The following is a 14,460-nucleotide window of genomic DNA, read 5'->3' as shown; positions in this document are numbered from 1 at the left end:
CTTGTGATCCCCTAAACTGTAAAAAGCTGAATTTAAGCAATCTTTGTCCCAGAAGTTTATGTAGTTTGTATTCCATAAATTAGAGTTTGATCTTCACTGGTTTAGTTCCTTTGTTTTTAAGCTGTAAGGTTGGCCCTTTCTCTTCCTCCTACCACTTATTATGATGTTACTACTAGTGGGTTGTACCACATTGAACATGCATTTCTGCGGCTTTCAGTGCAGTCCTAACAGGTGTTACACCCTTCTGTGTCCATTGAAGTCGTTGGGCTTGAAAAGGTGTAACTTTGCTTACTATTTATTTAGTTATTTCTCCCCCAGACATTCTCCTTGTTATAATTTTTAAGGCAAGATGAGGATACTTGACGTGACCCCAGAGGTACTTATTCTGGTCTAATATCTTTAGAACTTCATAACCAGAAGATTTTGACAGATTATTTTAATTGCTTCTACAATACTAAAGTAACTGCAGTCTAGTTAATATCATGTATCTCATTCTAACTTAGCCTTGGGTGCAGTTTTTAGAAGAAGAAGAATTGCAGATTTATACGTGGCTCTGTGGCGCAGAGTGGTAAAGCAGCAGTACTGCAGTACTGTGGTCTGAACTCTCTGCTCACGACCTGAGTTGGATTCCAGCGGAAGCTGGATTCAGGTAGTCGACCGAAGGTTGACTCAGCCTTCCATCCTTCCAAGGTTGGTAAAATGAGTACCCAGCTTGCTGGGAGAAAAGTGTAAAAGACTGGGGAAGGCAATGGCAAACCAACCCGTAAAAAGTCTGCCATGAAAACGTGAAAGCAATGTCACCCCAGAGTCGGAAACGACTGGTGCTTGCACAGAGGACTTTTCCTTTCCTTCTCTCTTAATCAGAGACTCAGAGTGGCTCACAATCTCCTGTATCTTCTCCCCCCACAACAGACACCCTATGAGGTGGATGGGGCTGTGTGGGCTCTCACAGCAGCTGCCCTTTCAAGGACAACCTCTGCTAGAGCTATGGCTGACCCAAGGCCATTCCAGCAGGTGCAAGTGGGGGAGTGGGGAATCAAACCCGGTTCTCCCAGATAAGAGTCCGCACACTTAACCACTACACCAAACTGGCTCTCCACTACACCAAACTGCCTTTAGGTTGCCTTGGTAACTACAGGACAGTAGAAATTGGAACAAAAGCACGGGGAAATATGGCCGACAGGAGGCATAAAGGAAATTCTCCTCTTCTGTGAGTCTCATGAGTCCCCTTCATGTCTACCTTAAAAATAGCATATTAATCAACTGCATTTTGCTGAATCAAGACATTCTTGTCAGCCAATGATCTTATTTGTGGTCTCTGTGCAGTCCCACACATGGGTTCAATGCCTATGTCAAGTCTGCTATGATTTTCTCAACTAAAACATTAAGTTTGGTTCTGAAGTGAAGGAGTCTGGGAGTTTCACAATGAACACCGAATGCTGCTAGCTATCTTCCCTACCCCCTCCTTAGAGAGGCCTTTGTTGTGTAGTCTGCTTTGAAATGCTAACATGTGAACAAGATAGTGGCACCTTCCCAGCCTGGATGTCTGTGGGAGGATGGGGCGGCAAGGTCTCAGGCTGGGAATGAAGGGAGTAGCACCCGAGTGCGAAAATGTATTGCATAGATTGCCCTCCCCGTAGGAATCCTTTGGTCTATACCTTAAATGCTGGTTTAATGCCTATGTATCTCAGTCCTTCAATCTCTGCCATGGTCTTCAGTTCTGATTACAATAAACTTGCAACTCTGTTTTAACAAGAGACTCGTTATTGAATTCAGCCGACTTGACATTTTGAAGGACTGCCTATCTCGGAGTTCAACCTTTCCGGCAACTGAAAAGGCGATGTCCGAACAGTCTCCGGAGAACGGAGAACTCCCGACCAGAGTGGAGGGGGCCGAGACACCCTGGCACATCCATACTGCCAGAAGGACCGCGGCCTCCCCTCCACAGTTTCAGCTGGTGGTGACCCCGCGGCAATACTAGCCAAGGACCTCCACCACGCTGATGGATCCAGCCCCGGTCCGACGGGAGGCGATCATGACCCGCCACACCAAGTGGGTCCAGTTGGCCGAAGCAGCCGCCGCCAACCCGGGCGAAACGAGCGACGGGGCCGGAGCCGCGGGGACTCAGAACCCCGGGAGTGAAGGCGAGGGGGCCGAGTGCGGACCAGATGATGGAGGGGCGAGGCCCAAGGACCAGGCCGACGAGGACTACCAGGTGTTCCGGGCGATGGTCCGCCGGGAAATCGACGGGGCGGTGAAAGACCTCAAGGACCAGATGCAAACGCTGACCGCACAGCTGGGCAGGGCGCTGGGAGTGACCGGGGCCCGTCAGCAGCAACCCGCCCCGACGGGACCCCGGGGACCCCCAAATCAACCGGGCCCCGGCGCCTGGAGCGGCCCCGCCAGCCCCGGGCGCCCCCCCCTGCTCCGGTCAGGCAAAGAGACCAGGGGGGAAGTCGGGAGCTGGATGCCACGTTCGACGGAGATCCGGAGGAAGTGAACTACTTCGCGATCCAGGCGAACAGCTATATGTACTACTGGGGGGATCTGTTCCCCGACGAGATGAGCCGAGTGGACTACCTGGGGTTGAAACTACGAGGCGCCGCGAAGAAGTGGTACGTGAGCCTGTGCGAGACCAACAGCCCGGTCCTCCACTTCGTAAACACCTTCATGCAAGCTCTACTAACCCAGTATGAGGACCCCCTGCAAGAGGCCCGGGCGCTGGCGGCGCTGCGGAACATGAAGCAAGGGGCCCGATCCATCCGAGAGTACGTGGCCAACTTCCAGGCCAACGCCGCCAGGGCTCGGAATTGGAACGAGGTGATGAAGATCGAGCACTTCACCAACGGGTTGAACCCGAGCATCCTGGATCGGGCACTCACGCAAGCCAGCCCCGACACCCTGGTGGGGTGGATCCAGCTGGCAGGGGAAGTGGAGACCAACTTGAAACGAGTAGCGATGCTGCGCCAAGCACTAGCCGCTGGGAAAGGGGCACCTAAAGCCACCCCAGGAAAAACCGAGCCACCCAACGCTAAGAAGCCGGCGGCGGCTGCCCCGGCGGGGCCCCGCCGTTGTTTCCGATGCAGAGACCCCAACCATTTGGCTTCCAGTTGCCCCCAGCCCGCCACCGGGGCCGCCCCGGCGCAGGGCGCAACCCGCCCGGGCACCCCCGGCCCCAAGAAAACCGCGAGCCGCCCTAAGGATGCGGCGAAGGGCAGCGTGCTCCTGGTGCAAGAGGACCTGCAAGAGGAAGAGGTGCGTCTGTCCGCGGAGCTGGCCGAGCTGGCTTGGGAAGAGGAGCCGGCGGGAAACGACGCCGACCTGCTTTGAACGGTGCCAACCAGCAGGTCGACCGGGAGGAGGCACCAATAACGGTGAGACCCACGGGAAGATTGTATTTTATAATGGTCAAGCTGTTGAACCCAAAACTAAAAAGGTTCCTACAGATCCGAGCCCTCATAGACTCGGGCTGTAATAGGGAGTTAATCTCCCCCAAGGTGGTGGAGGCCCTGGGGTTGGAACGCTTGCGGCTGCCCCACCCCATGCACTTTGAACAGATGGACGAGTCAGTGATGGGGGGGGAACCCTGCACGCAAGAAACTGAACCGTGCCCACTGGGGATTAAGGACCACTGGGACTCAGAGACGTTTGTGATTGCGCCCGCCTGTGGCTACCCCGTGGTCCTGGGAGTGGGGTGGTTGCAGAAGCACGAGCCCCTCATTCGCTGGAGAGCCCAGACCATCAGATTCCCCGACCCAGGCTGCAGCCAACATCTTTGGCAAGCGGCGTGGGGGCCACGAGCGCCGGCCGCGCGAGAGCGTGCGTCCTGGTGGAAGAGGTGCACCACGTCCCGGACGCCTACCGCGACTTGATGGAAGTATTTAGTGAGCGGGAGGCCAACCAGCTGCCCCCCCCACCGGAGCACAGACTGTGCGATAGAACTGATTCCTGGGGAAAACCTTCCCAAAGCCAAACTCTACCAAATGGGGTGGGCTGAGAAGAAGGAGCTGCGCAAGTTCCTAGACTTAAACTTGAAAAGGGGGTTCATCAGACCCGCGACGGCCCCCCACGCAGCCCCAGTGTTGTTTAGGAAGAAGAAGGACAATAGTCTTAGGCTTTGCACTGACTTTCGCGGGATTAACGCGATTTCCATGTCCAATGCCTACCCCATCCCCCTCATCAAAGACTTGTTAGGCACGGTGGCGGGGGGGGGGGAAATTTTCACAAAGCTAGACCTGCGAGACGCGTACTTCCGAGTGCGCATCAAAGAGGGGGATGAGTGGAAGACAGCGTTTAACACACCGATGGGACAATTTGAATACTTGGTCATGCCGTTTGGACTGCAGGGGGCACCGGGGGTGTTTATGAATTTCATAAATGATGTATTGCGGAAGTTTCTGTACAAGGGGGTGGTGGTGTACCTTGATGACATCATTATTTATTCTCAAGATGAGCAGTCCCATGTAAAGCTAGTGAGGGAAGTGTTGACCACCCTGCTGGAGCACCAGCTTTATGCCAAACTGTCCAAATGTGAGTTCCATCGCACGGAACTAGACTATCTGGGCTTCCGAGTGTCTAGGGACGGACTGGCCATGGATCCAGCCAAAGTGCAGGCAGAAATTAAGACCCTGCGCCTACATCTCGCGAAAGTTCTTGGAGGAACAGAGGAACTGGTCGGTGTGGGACAAAGAGGCTTTCGCTGTCATGTTTGCACTAAAGACTTGGAGGTCGTGGTTGGAGGGAGCCAAGGTGCCCTTTGAGATCTGGACGGACCATAAGAATTTGGAGGCGCTAACGGGGAAAAGGAAATTGAGTGAAAAGCAGATCAGGTGGGCGGGGTTCTTCTCCAAGTTCGACTTCACCCTGAAGCACATCCCGGGGACCCGGAATTTTTTAGCGGACGCCCTGTCCAGGCTCCCACAGCATGAAAGTCAGAGGGAGGAGGTGGTAGATTCCCTAATCCCCCCCACACAAGTAGCAGCTATGGTCACCACCCGCTCGCAGAGGAAAAAGGAATTGAGCGGGCTAAGTAAGGAACGCATCGCCCTAGAGGCCGAACGGGAGGGAGGTGGGCGGCCAGAGAGGGTGCAAAAGAGAAAAGATGGCCTTTGGTACAAGGGGGAGAAACTATACGTCCCGGAATCGTTAAGAAAAGAAATTCTTCAACTGTGTCACTGTTCCAAACTAGCGGGGCACTTCGGCTACGTCAAAACCCTGCACTTAGTGCACCGGCAGTTTTGGAGGCCGTCCCTAAAGAAAGATGTCTCAGAGTTTGTGGCCGGTTGCCCTGTGTGTGTAATGGCAAAAAAGAGGGGGGGGGAAACCCCGGGGCTCCTGCAACCGTTAGAAACAGCGAAACGGCCATGGGCCATAGTGTCTATGGACTTCATAGTCGAGCTGCCATCCCCCCGGGGAAAAACAGTCATACTCGTGGTAGTGGACACGTTTTCAAAACAAGCCCACTTCATCCCTTGCAGTCAGTTGCCCACGGCCAAGAAGTTAGCGGCCTTATTTTTCGATCACGTGGCCAAACACCACTCCATCGCAGACAAGGTCATAAGCGACAGGGGGCCTCAGTTCGTTGCCACCTTCTGGCGGGAGTTTTGTAAACTGTTGGGGATGGAACAAGGGTTGAGCTCCGCCTACCACCCCCAGACGGACGGACAGACAGAGAGAGTGAACGGGGTGCTAGAGCAATACCTACGGTGCTTCGTCAGCCTACGCCAATGCAACTGGGTGGACCTCCTCCCCTTTGCAGAATACGCTTAGAACAACAGCGCCCTTAGCTCTACTAAAGCGTCTCCCTTTGCAACCGTCTTTGGGTATGAGGGGAAGCCGATCCCCATGTTACCAGGAGGGGAGGGATTAACGGGCTCAAGTTTCGAACAGTGGTGGCAAGGTCCCAGCCAGTGTTGGCCAGCTATACAAGAAAACCTGAAGCTGGCCAAAGAGGCATATAAAAAGCAGTACGATAAAAACCATGTGCCAGTGTGGGACTTGAAGGTAGGGGATTCCGTGTTTCTGTCAACAAAAAACCTGCCCCTGGCACAACCGTCTAGAAAGCTGGCTTCTAAGTTCCTGGGGCCATTTAAGATCAAGCGGGTAATTAACCCAGTGACGGTAGAACTCGACCTCCCCCCTGCTCTTGGTAAAGTCCACCCTGTTTTTCATTGCAGCCTGCTGCGCCGATGCCCGGAGCCGTCCAAATGGCACTCACAAGATTCGCCAACCCTCCTCCCGAAGGGGGAGTGCCGAAGCCTTTCGGGGCCCGAGTTACTGAGCCAAAAATGTGAACTGCCACCCTTGCGGGCCCGCCCGGCAGGGGGGGCCTAGGGGGGGCAGTATGTCAAGTCTGCTATGATTTTCTCAACTAAAACATTAAGTTTGGTTCTGAAGTGAAGGAGTCTGGGAGTTTCACAATGAACACCGAATGCTGCTAGCTATCTTCCCTACCCCCTCCTTAGAGAGGCCTTTGTTGTGTAGTCTGCTTTGAAATGCTAACATGTGAACAAGATAGTGGCACCTTCCCAGCCTGGATGTCTGTGGGAGGATGGGGCGGCAAGGTCTCAGGCTGGGAATGAAGGGAGTAGCACCCGAGTGCGAAAATGTATTGCATAGATTGCCCTCCCCGTAGGAATCCTTTGATCTATACCTTAAATGCTGGTTTAATGCCTATGTATCTCAGTCCTTCAATCTCTGCCATGGTCTTCAGTTCTGATTACAATAAACTTGCAACTCTGTTTTAACAAGAGACTCGTTATTGAATTCAGCCGACTTGACAGCCTATGCTCAAGTCTAACCTTGGAGAACTTCAAGAGCTAGCTGCTGGTGTTTTGGTACAATTTTCTCCTGCGCTCTGAGAGCATGAACAGATTATTCATGTGCCATCCAAGTCTCCTTATGTTCCTTCAGACTTCTTGGAATCCGAATCCATACATTGGGACCGGAGCACCTCACACTAAACTGGTTCTTCGTCACCTCCACTTATCAGCAGAGTTCTTACAGCTGCTCATGGTTGACCAGTGTTCAAAACCATCAGTCCCATAAGTCACGATCGCCACCCTACTGTATGGGTCATTGGGATCGAGCATGAGAGATTCTCATCAGAGTCACGATCTCCCTCGCCTCTGCATTGCTGATCCCCACTCTGTCATCACTAGTCGAGGCATGTCTGATCCTGATCTCCATCTTGATTCAGTCATCGATGCCATGGCAGTTCCCATCAACAGTCCTGGTCACCTTCTCAGACTCGTGGAAACACCCATGAACACAGGCTTCATCAAGATGCTTTTCAGGGCCTACATCACTGACCTCTGGTCTCAGGGGCCATTCTTCCACTAGGTACTCCTGCCTCCCATGATCCCAAGGACTTCCTGATTCTGATATTGAGATCAAAGCCCATGGAAACCCCACTGAGCACTTTGGTCACCCTGGTTTCCCAGACCATTCTGCATACTGAACCCATGGATAGTTTCGATACCCAGGCTTCCTTCTCAGAACCCTCTGTTGCAGGCACAGACACTTCAGATTCTGAGAGTGAGGATTGACTTTTTGAACCACCAGAATCTGAGATCACCCACCGTTGCTTGCTCTCTCCCTCGGACAGCTCCAAGTCCTACCTAAAACTAGTGACTGGCATGGCATCTGCTCTCAACATCTGCTTTCAAAATGACCAGTGATGTACCCAAAGTTACTGCTATTGTCCACAAGTTGGTCCAGTCATCTATCAGTGCTGCCAGTTCACCTGAAGGGCTGAAGGAAGCCTGGGACCAGCCCGCCTCCATTCCACTGGCATCCAGATGGTTTGAATCCTTGTTCTGGGTCCCTCCCTTCAATCAAAATTTCTTTTCTTTCGCTCAGCTCCGAACTTGATGATTGTGCATTCTGACATCAAGGCCAAACAGACCATCCTGGTCTACTTGACTGGGAGGGTCAAAAGATCGATACATTGTTGCAGAAAATATACTCTCTTAAGTCAACAGTTTCTTTTTTTTTAATAAACATTTTATATATAACAAACTACAACAATACAATATTATTATAACAGTCCTACAAAAAACATCTTCCTGTGGCTATTAAACATTAATACAAAACAAAGTCCAAATAGTTTGCCAGAATTGTACATTCCATTTATGTTTTTTCATTTACATGATCTAAAAACCCCAAATCATTTTCTTGCAAAATTGTCTAATTGTAAAAACTGCGTATCTATTTAACCTATGGCATCTCAATTGATACATTTTCTACAGGAGGTTCTTCATGATCACCCTTCAATCCGTTCCCCCACTACTCCCCGAGGATGCCTGGATGGTGTCATTAGATCTACCAGATGCCTCCTTCTATATCAAGATGCAGCTGTGTCACTGCCGCTACCTCCGTTTCACCATCAGCCATCACCAATACTAAGTGCTCCCCTTTGGACTTCCAGTTGCTCTGAGGGTCTTCATAAAATTTATGATGATGGTAGCTGTGGTTCTCCAGCAACAAGGGATCATAGTTTTTCCATATATAGATGTCTGGTTGCTGGTCTCCCTTTCTTCCCAGCAACTGCAGGAGGATGTCACCACCACTCTCCAGTTCCTGACCAATCTGGGGCATTGTGTCAGTCTCTCCAAATCTTGCCTGCAGCCCACCCAGATTCTCCAATTTATTGGAGCTCAAATACATACCACGAACCAATGGGCTTACCTCCCAGCGAGCAGAGCTCTTGTGAAATCTGTCATTGCATCACCATCTCAGTCCACAAGAACTATTTAGCACCTCTTGGGCTTCACGGCAACATTTGTCACCCCCTTCACTAAACTCCATTAAACTCCCCCTCCAACTTTGGTTCCTCATGCACTACAAACCAAATGTACAACTACACTCGATTTTGCTTACAGTCCCCCAAACTGTCATCTCCTCAATAGAATGGTGGATCCGAGATGACAGCCTGCTCTGCAGCATGCCTTTCCAGCTACAGTTCCCAGAGACCATTCTGACATCCAATGTCTCACTATGGTAATCCACTCTGGTAATGTCTCACTGTGGGAAACCCACTCTGGGATGCTGGAGAGCTTTTGTTCTTTGGACCAGGAGACTCACTTGACAGCAGTCTATGTGCAGAGAGTCATGAACATTGGTGCTGATCTGCTCGGCAAGACAAACTCTGAGGAACACAAATGGTACCTGAATCCAGAATACCTGATCCCCGTGTTTGACATCTTTGGGTACTCCAAGGTGGATGTTCTCACCACAAAGGACAACACAAAGTGCAAGATCTTCTAAAGCTGGGAACTGGCAAGCCAAGGGTTATCTAAAGACACTTTTTTACACCAAGGGAAGGGAACACTGTTCTACATGTTTCCTCCATTCACTCTTATCTCCCTGACCATCCAGAAGATTGCCACTGATCACACAATTTGCATTCTCATAACTCCCTGGTGGCCAAGACAATCCTGGTTTGCCAGACTATTGTATCTGACCTTCTCTTCCAACACTAGAAGAAAGTCCTGCACCATAACCCAAATCTTTTCACCTGATGATAACAGCCTAAATTTGGAGGATAACAGCCTAAATTTTCTGCCTGAGGTTCAACATGTCCTCCTGAATACATGTAAACCAGCCATTCGTCGCTCCTACCAAGCAAAATGGAAACATTTCACAATTGATACATTGGGCCACAGCATGGACCATACTAGGGGTTTTCTACCTGAGGGCGTTTTCGCACTGACCTTATTCCGGAGCGACGTCCCTCTTCACCGTGCAGCGTCTGCATGGATTTTGCACCAACTGCTCCGCAGAACCCGGAAGAGCCGCAAAGTCCCGCGGCTTTTGCGTCGCAAATGTAAACCGCCAAAAACCAGTTTATATTTGCGACGCAAAAGCCACGGGACTTTGCGGCTCTTTCGGGTTCTGCGGAGCAGTTGGTGCGAAATCCGCGCAGACGCTGCGCGGTGAAGAGGGACGTCGCTCCGGAGTAAGGTCAGTGGGAAAATGACCTGAGTTTCTCACCTACATCATCTTTCTCTCTCTCAATGACTCAGGCTTCAGCTACTCATCTTTCAAGGTACATCTTGTGGCTATTTCCACATACCACAACTTGGTTGCTGGCAGGACTGTCTTCTCCTTCCTGAAGGGACTTCTGCAGCTCCACCCATCAGTAAATCCATCAGGGAGCTTGTTGCTTGTCCTTGCAAAACTGATGGGCCAGCCCTTGGAACCATTGGCTTCCACCCCTCTTCACCTGCTCTTGTGAAAGACTATCTTCCTGGTCATGGTCATTTCAGCAGAAAGGGCAAGTGACCTCTGCACACCTTACACCATCTTCCATAAAGAAAAGCAGTGTTCTGTCTAGACTCTTAGTTGCTTCCAAAAGTAGTTTCTTCTATTCATCTCTCCCAACCAATAGTTTTATTGACATTTTTTGCTGAACTGCAAGATGATGCTCAGCAAATGCTTCATATGCTTGATGTTCACAGAGCATTGTCTTTCTACCTTTCCAGGACCCTGCCTGTTTGTCTCTTAGAGCAACCCCCCCCAAGGAACATAGAATTTCTTCACAATGACTGGCAAAATGGGTGACACGTATGGACTCATTGTGTTATAAACTGACCAAGCAACCCCTCCCTGTGCAGCCATGGGCTCACTCCACTAGAGTTGCCTCAATCTCTTTGGCCTTCCTTGGAGGTGTATCTTTTGGAAGACATCTATGCTTCATTCACTTGGTCTTGACACTCAACTTTTGTGACACCCTGTGCCCTCGACGTCAGAGCTTAACAGGATGTGTCCTTTGAACACTTGGTGCTGAGGTCTCTCTTCTGAGGTATTTGGGTAAGCCTGTTTAAATATAATTGTTTAGAGGTTTGCCAGCCGCCACCATCCACGTATTGGAGCTTGTCAATCATCCATGTGTGGGACCACACAGATACCACAAAGAAGATAAAAACAGGTTGCTAACCTGTAACTGATGATCTTGGAGTGGTCATCTGTGCAGTTGCACATGCCTGCACAGCTTCCCCACTGCTGGCATCTCTCATTCACTTACCTTTAGTTGATGGGACTTGCTGCTGGTGGTTCAGTGGAACTGAGTGGGAGGGCGCTTTCTCCTTACTCCAGACAGGCAAACCACACATCTGCTTCCCAGAGCATAGGAGAAAAGCATGCCAAAACACTTGAAGATTTCTGAGATTGGATTCAAGTATACGCATTGGACCTATGTGCATGACTGCATAGATAACCACATGAAAATCATGTTACAGGTAAGCAACCTGAGGTTTCTGGAGTGTTGGATGCCTGCTGTTTGGGGGAAGAATTTAATTTCTGTTTTTATAACAAACAGGTTGAACTGCAGTGTGAATGTGGAAGAAGAAAGGATACTATGGTTTGTTCGGAAGCATCTAGTACATACCAAAGGTATGCAGTGATTTTTTCCCCCATTTGTTTTCTTGTCAGTCTTCTGTGCACTAATCAAATGTAATAATGTTGGATTTTCCCCCTCCAAATAGAATATGTTAGTTTTTATTTCAGCCGTCCTTTTGTTTCTCTAGAAGAAAGCGTTCTTCCTTGAACATTCATTCTGCACTATGTATTGTGTTCTTATCAAGCTGCTTATAGAATGTAACTCTACAACGTACACATTGTTTACTGAGAATTCTCAGTCTCTTTTCCCACCCCTGCCAGCAGGTCAAAGTTCTGGCTCTGTGTTGCTTCTTTAAATGGTTGACTTTACTGAAGAAAGTCACAATATCTCAAGACAGTATGAACAGAAAACCTCTAGAATATCCAGACTATATATTTTTGTATTCCTCATTTTTAAAAAAGCACTAATTTGTCCTCATTTGTGTTCTTATTCATAACTACCCCACTGATTATCCTGAAGTCCACCTACAGAATGGTTTCTGATGCAGACCTTTGTGTACCACAGTATATTAGTTTAAAAGCCTGAAGTGAGTGTCAGAATCTTTTTTCCAGGGGCGGAGGTCACACTCCAAGGTTCATAAACAGGATTTGCAATATTTACAGGTAGAACCTCGTGTGGAAATACGTACTTTATTTTCCAGCATCCCTGGAGGGAAGAATTAGCTTATTTCAGAGTTGCAAAGTTCTTTGAGGTTATTGTTGCCTGTATCCCTATTGCATGCCCAGTCAATGCCCTCCTTTGCTTCGTGCCTGCCTTCTGTCACCTCAGCTCAGAACTATTCATCTCCCGTATGGTGTGTCATTCTCTTCCAGAATAGCTGCAATTTCCATAGCTTCTAAATTAACAGATCCACATCTTGGAGATTCAGTGGAGATCAGCAGATTGATTACCAAAAAAGAAATGAAGCAAAACAGGTAATTGAACCAAGGCTTAAGCAGAGTCTGAATGCTGCTGTAGAGAGGCCTTTTCAGGCTTGTTCATGAAGCCTTTGCTGTTCATGGCCAGTTGGGACGGAAGTGCTTGCTAGTCAGTTTACTTTGTACCACATCATTTGTTCTCTTCCCTTGTTGCTGGCCATTCGAGTACCTTTAGGGGCTTTTCCATAAGAACATGAGAGAAGCCCTGTTGGATCAGGCCAATGGCCCCTCCAGTCCAACACTCTGGGTCACACAGTGGCCAAGAAACCTCAAGTGCCATCAAGAGGATCACCAGTGGGGCTAGAAGCCCTTCCACTGTGCCCACCCACCCCCCAGCACAAGAATACAGAGCATCACTGCCCCAGACAGAGAGTTCCAACAATAAGCTGCGGCTAATAGCCACTGATGAACCTCTGCTCCATGTGCATAGTCTCACATGGAAGGTTTGGGAAGCAACTTCTTGGAGAATTAACCTAGTTCAGCCAGTGGGTCTAAATAGTGTCAAATTCCACTGTGGGAGGAGTCTTTCTGTAACGCGGCAAGTGGCTTTATAAATCATGGCAATGTGATCGTCAGCCTTAATTTTTGCTGAAAAGTCTTTTTTTTTTTTAACGGTTGTGATTGAGTATTCAGAGAAAAACATAATTGCTTTCTGCAATCTTTACTTTTTGTTTATCTAGGCTGCAATGTGATGAAGAATGTTTGGCACTGGAAAGGAACCGGTAGGCAGTGACTTTCATAACTTATTTTTGATAGGACAAGCAAATATCTTCTGTTTTTAGGCTGTATAACAATAACCACATAGAAGCAGATTATTAGGAGAGAGTAAGCAAGGAGTTAAGTGAGGGAGTTGTGTAAGTGAGGGAGATTTATTTGACAGAATCTTAAATCTGTAATTTCTGAAACAAGCATGCTAAGAAACCCAGGATACAGTCACGCAAGAGCTGTTTGAGGAAGAACATATAGAAGCAAATGAGATGGGGATGGAGGAGGGGGGGAAGGGTGGTCTTCTACAGCGTATAAAAAGACCTTAAAAGTATTTGACAGCAATTATATGACATATTGTGACATGACTGAGTTCAACTACAGATGAACAATTTACTGTTTTCCATCAGGCGGTTTGCTGAGGCCCTCCATATTGATGATAGTTCAGACCCTTTTAATGTCCGTCCCTCTGCACCCAAGTACAGTGATCTCTTGAAAGAGGATGGGAGGTATGTGATCTCACTCTTGCTTAGAAGGGTGTATGTGCTCCAGAGAGCGCAGATTGTTCCCACGCACAGGGGCTTTCCTGCTGATTCCAGGGTGAGGAGCTGGTGGTTTGAGAGTTCTTCTGGATTGAAATTCCGCTATTGATGGAGCCACTGGCTCATGCCCAGAATTCTCTTTAACTCTTGCACTGATCTGTTTATGATAAGCTCCCCTTCTCCACACACACTCCTGACTGCATACTTTGTTTTAATGGTTCCTTTCCCCCATATTCTTTATTAAAATATATTAAAACAAAAGGCAATACAGAAAGTTACATATAATAAAAAGTATCAAATATGTGGCCCAGGGGCCAAATCAGGCCCCCAGAGAGCTCCTTTTAGGCCTCGAGCAACTGGCTGTCGTCTGCTTCCTTCTCTTTATATCTTGCTTCCTTCTGCATCACAGCTTGCTTTGCAAGGCTTGCTCAATTGCACAGGAACTACAGAGCAAAACCTCTATTTTTCTCCATTGGCTGAGGCTCCTCCCGGGGGAAGGAGGGAGAGCTTGCTTTGCCAGGCTCTTTCAATTGCACAGCAGAGCTACTGAACCAAACCTTTCTTCTATTGGCTGAGGCTCCTCTCCCTCCTGGTTCCCTGGGGAAGGAAGGAGGAGCCAGAGCTTCCTTTGCCCAGTTCCCTGGATTGCACGGGCGAGATACAAAGAAAGCACCTTTAAGACCAATGAGTGCTAATGTTTTAAGCATGTTTTATTTTAAGTTTTTAAAAAAATCTTTAATTGTGATTGTGTCCTTTATAAAGTTTATATCTCTGCTACCTGGCATTACATTTTATGACACATGTGGCCCGGCCCGACCCGACAAGGTCTCATTTATGTCAGATGTGGCCCTCATAACAAATGAGTTTGACACCCCTGCTTTAGGAATATCTGATA

The 14,460-nt window shown here is 49.0% G+C and overlaps 1 protein-coding gene across 3 annotated transcripts in view; it reads left to right on the top strand.

The window, feature by feature from the left end:
- NFX1 (nuclear transcription factor, X-box binding 1) overlaps nt 1–14,460 on the top strand; it is a 441,461-nt gene that overhangs the window by 91,547 nt on the left and 335,454 nt on the right. For all 3 annotated transcript variants that reach the window (XM_060254053.1, XM_060254054.1, XM_060254052.1), the window contains exons 17-20: nt 11,321–11,394; nt 12,214–12,315; nt 12,999–13,040; nt 13,434–13,532. In XM_060254053.1, coding sequence (XP_060110036.1) covers nt 11,321–11,394; nt 12,214–12,315; nt 12,999–13,040; nt 13,434–13,532 — 317 coding nt within the window. The remainder of the gene's footprint in view (nt 1–11,320; nt 11,395–12,213; nt 12,316–12,998; nt 13,041–13,433; nt 13,533–14,460) is intronic.

The sequence above is a fragment of the Heteronotia binoei genome, chromosome 14 (genome assembly GCF_032191835.1).
Source record: "Heteronotia binoei isolate CCM8104 ecotype False Entrance Well chromosome 14, APGP_CSIRO_Hbin_v1, whole genome shotgun sequence".
NCBI lineage: Eukaryota > Metazoa > Chordata > Lepidosauria > Squamata > Gekkonidae > Heteronotia > Heteronotia binoei.
This window is presented reverse-complemented; position numbering and strand designations above follow the sequence as displayed.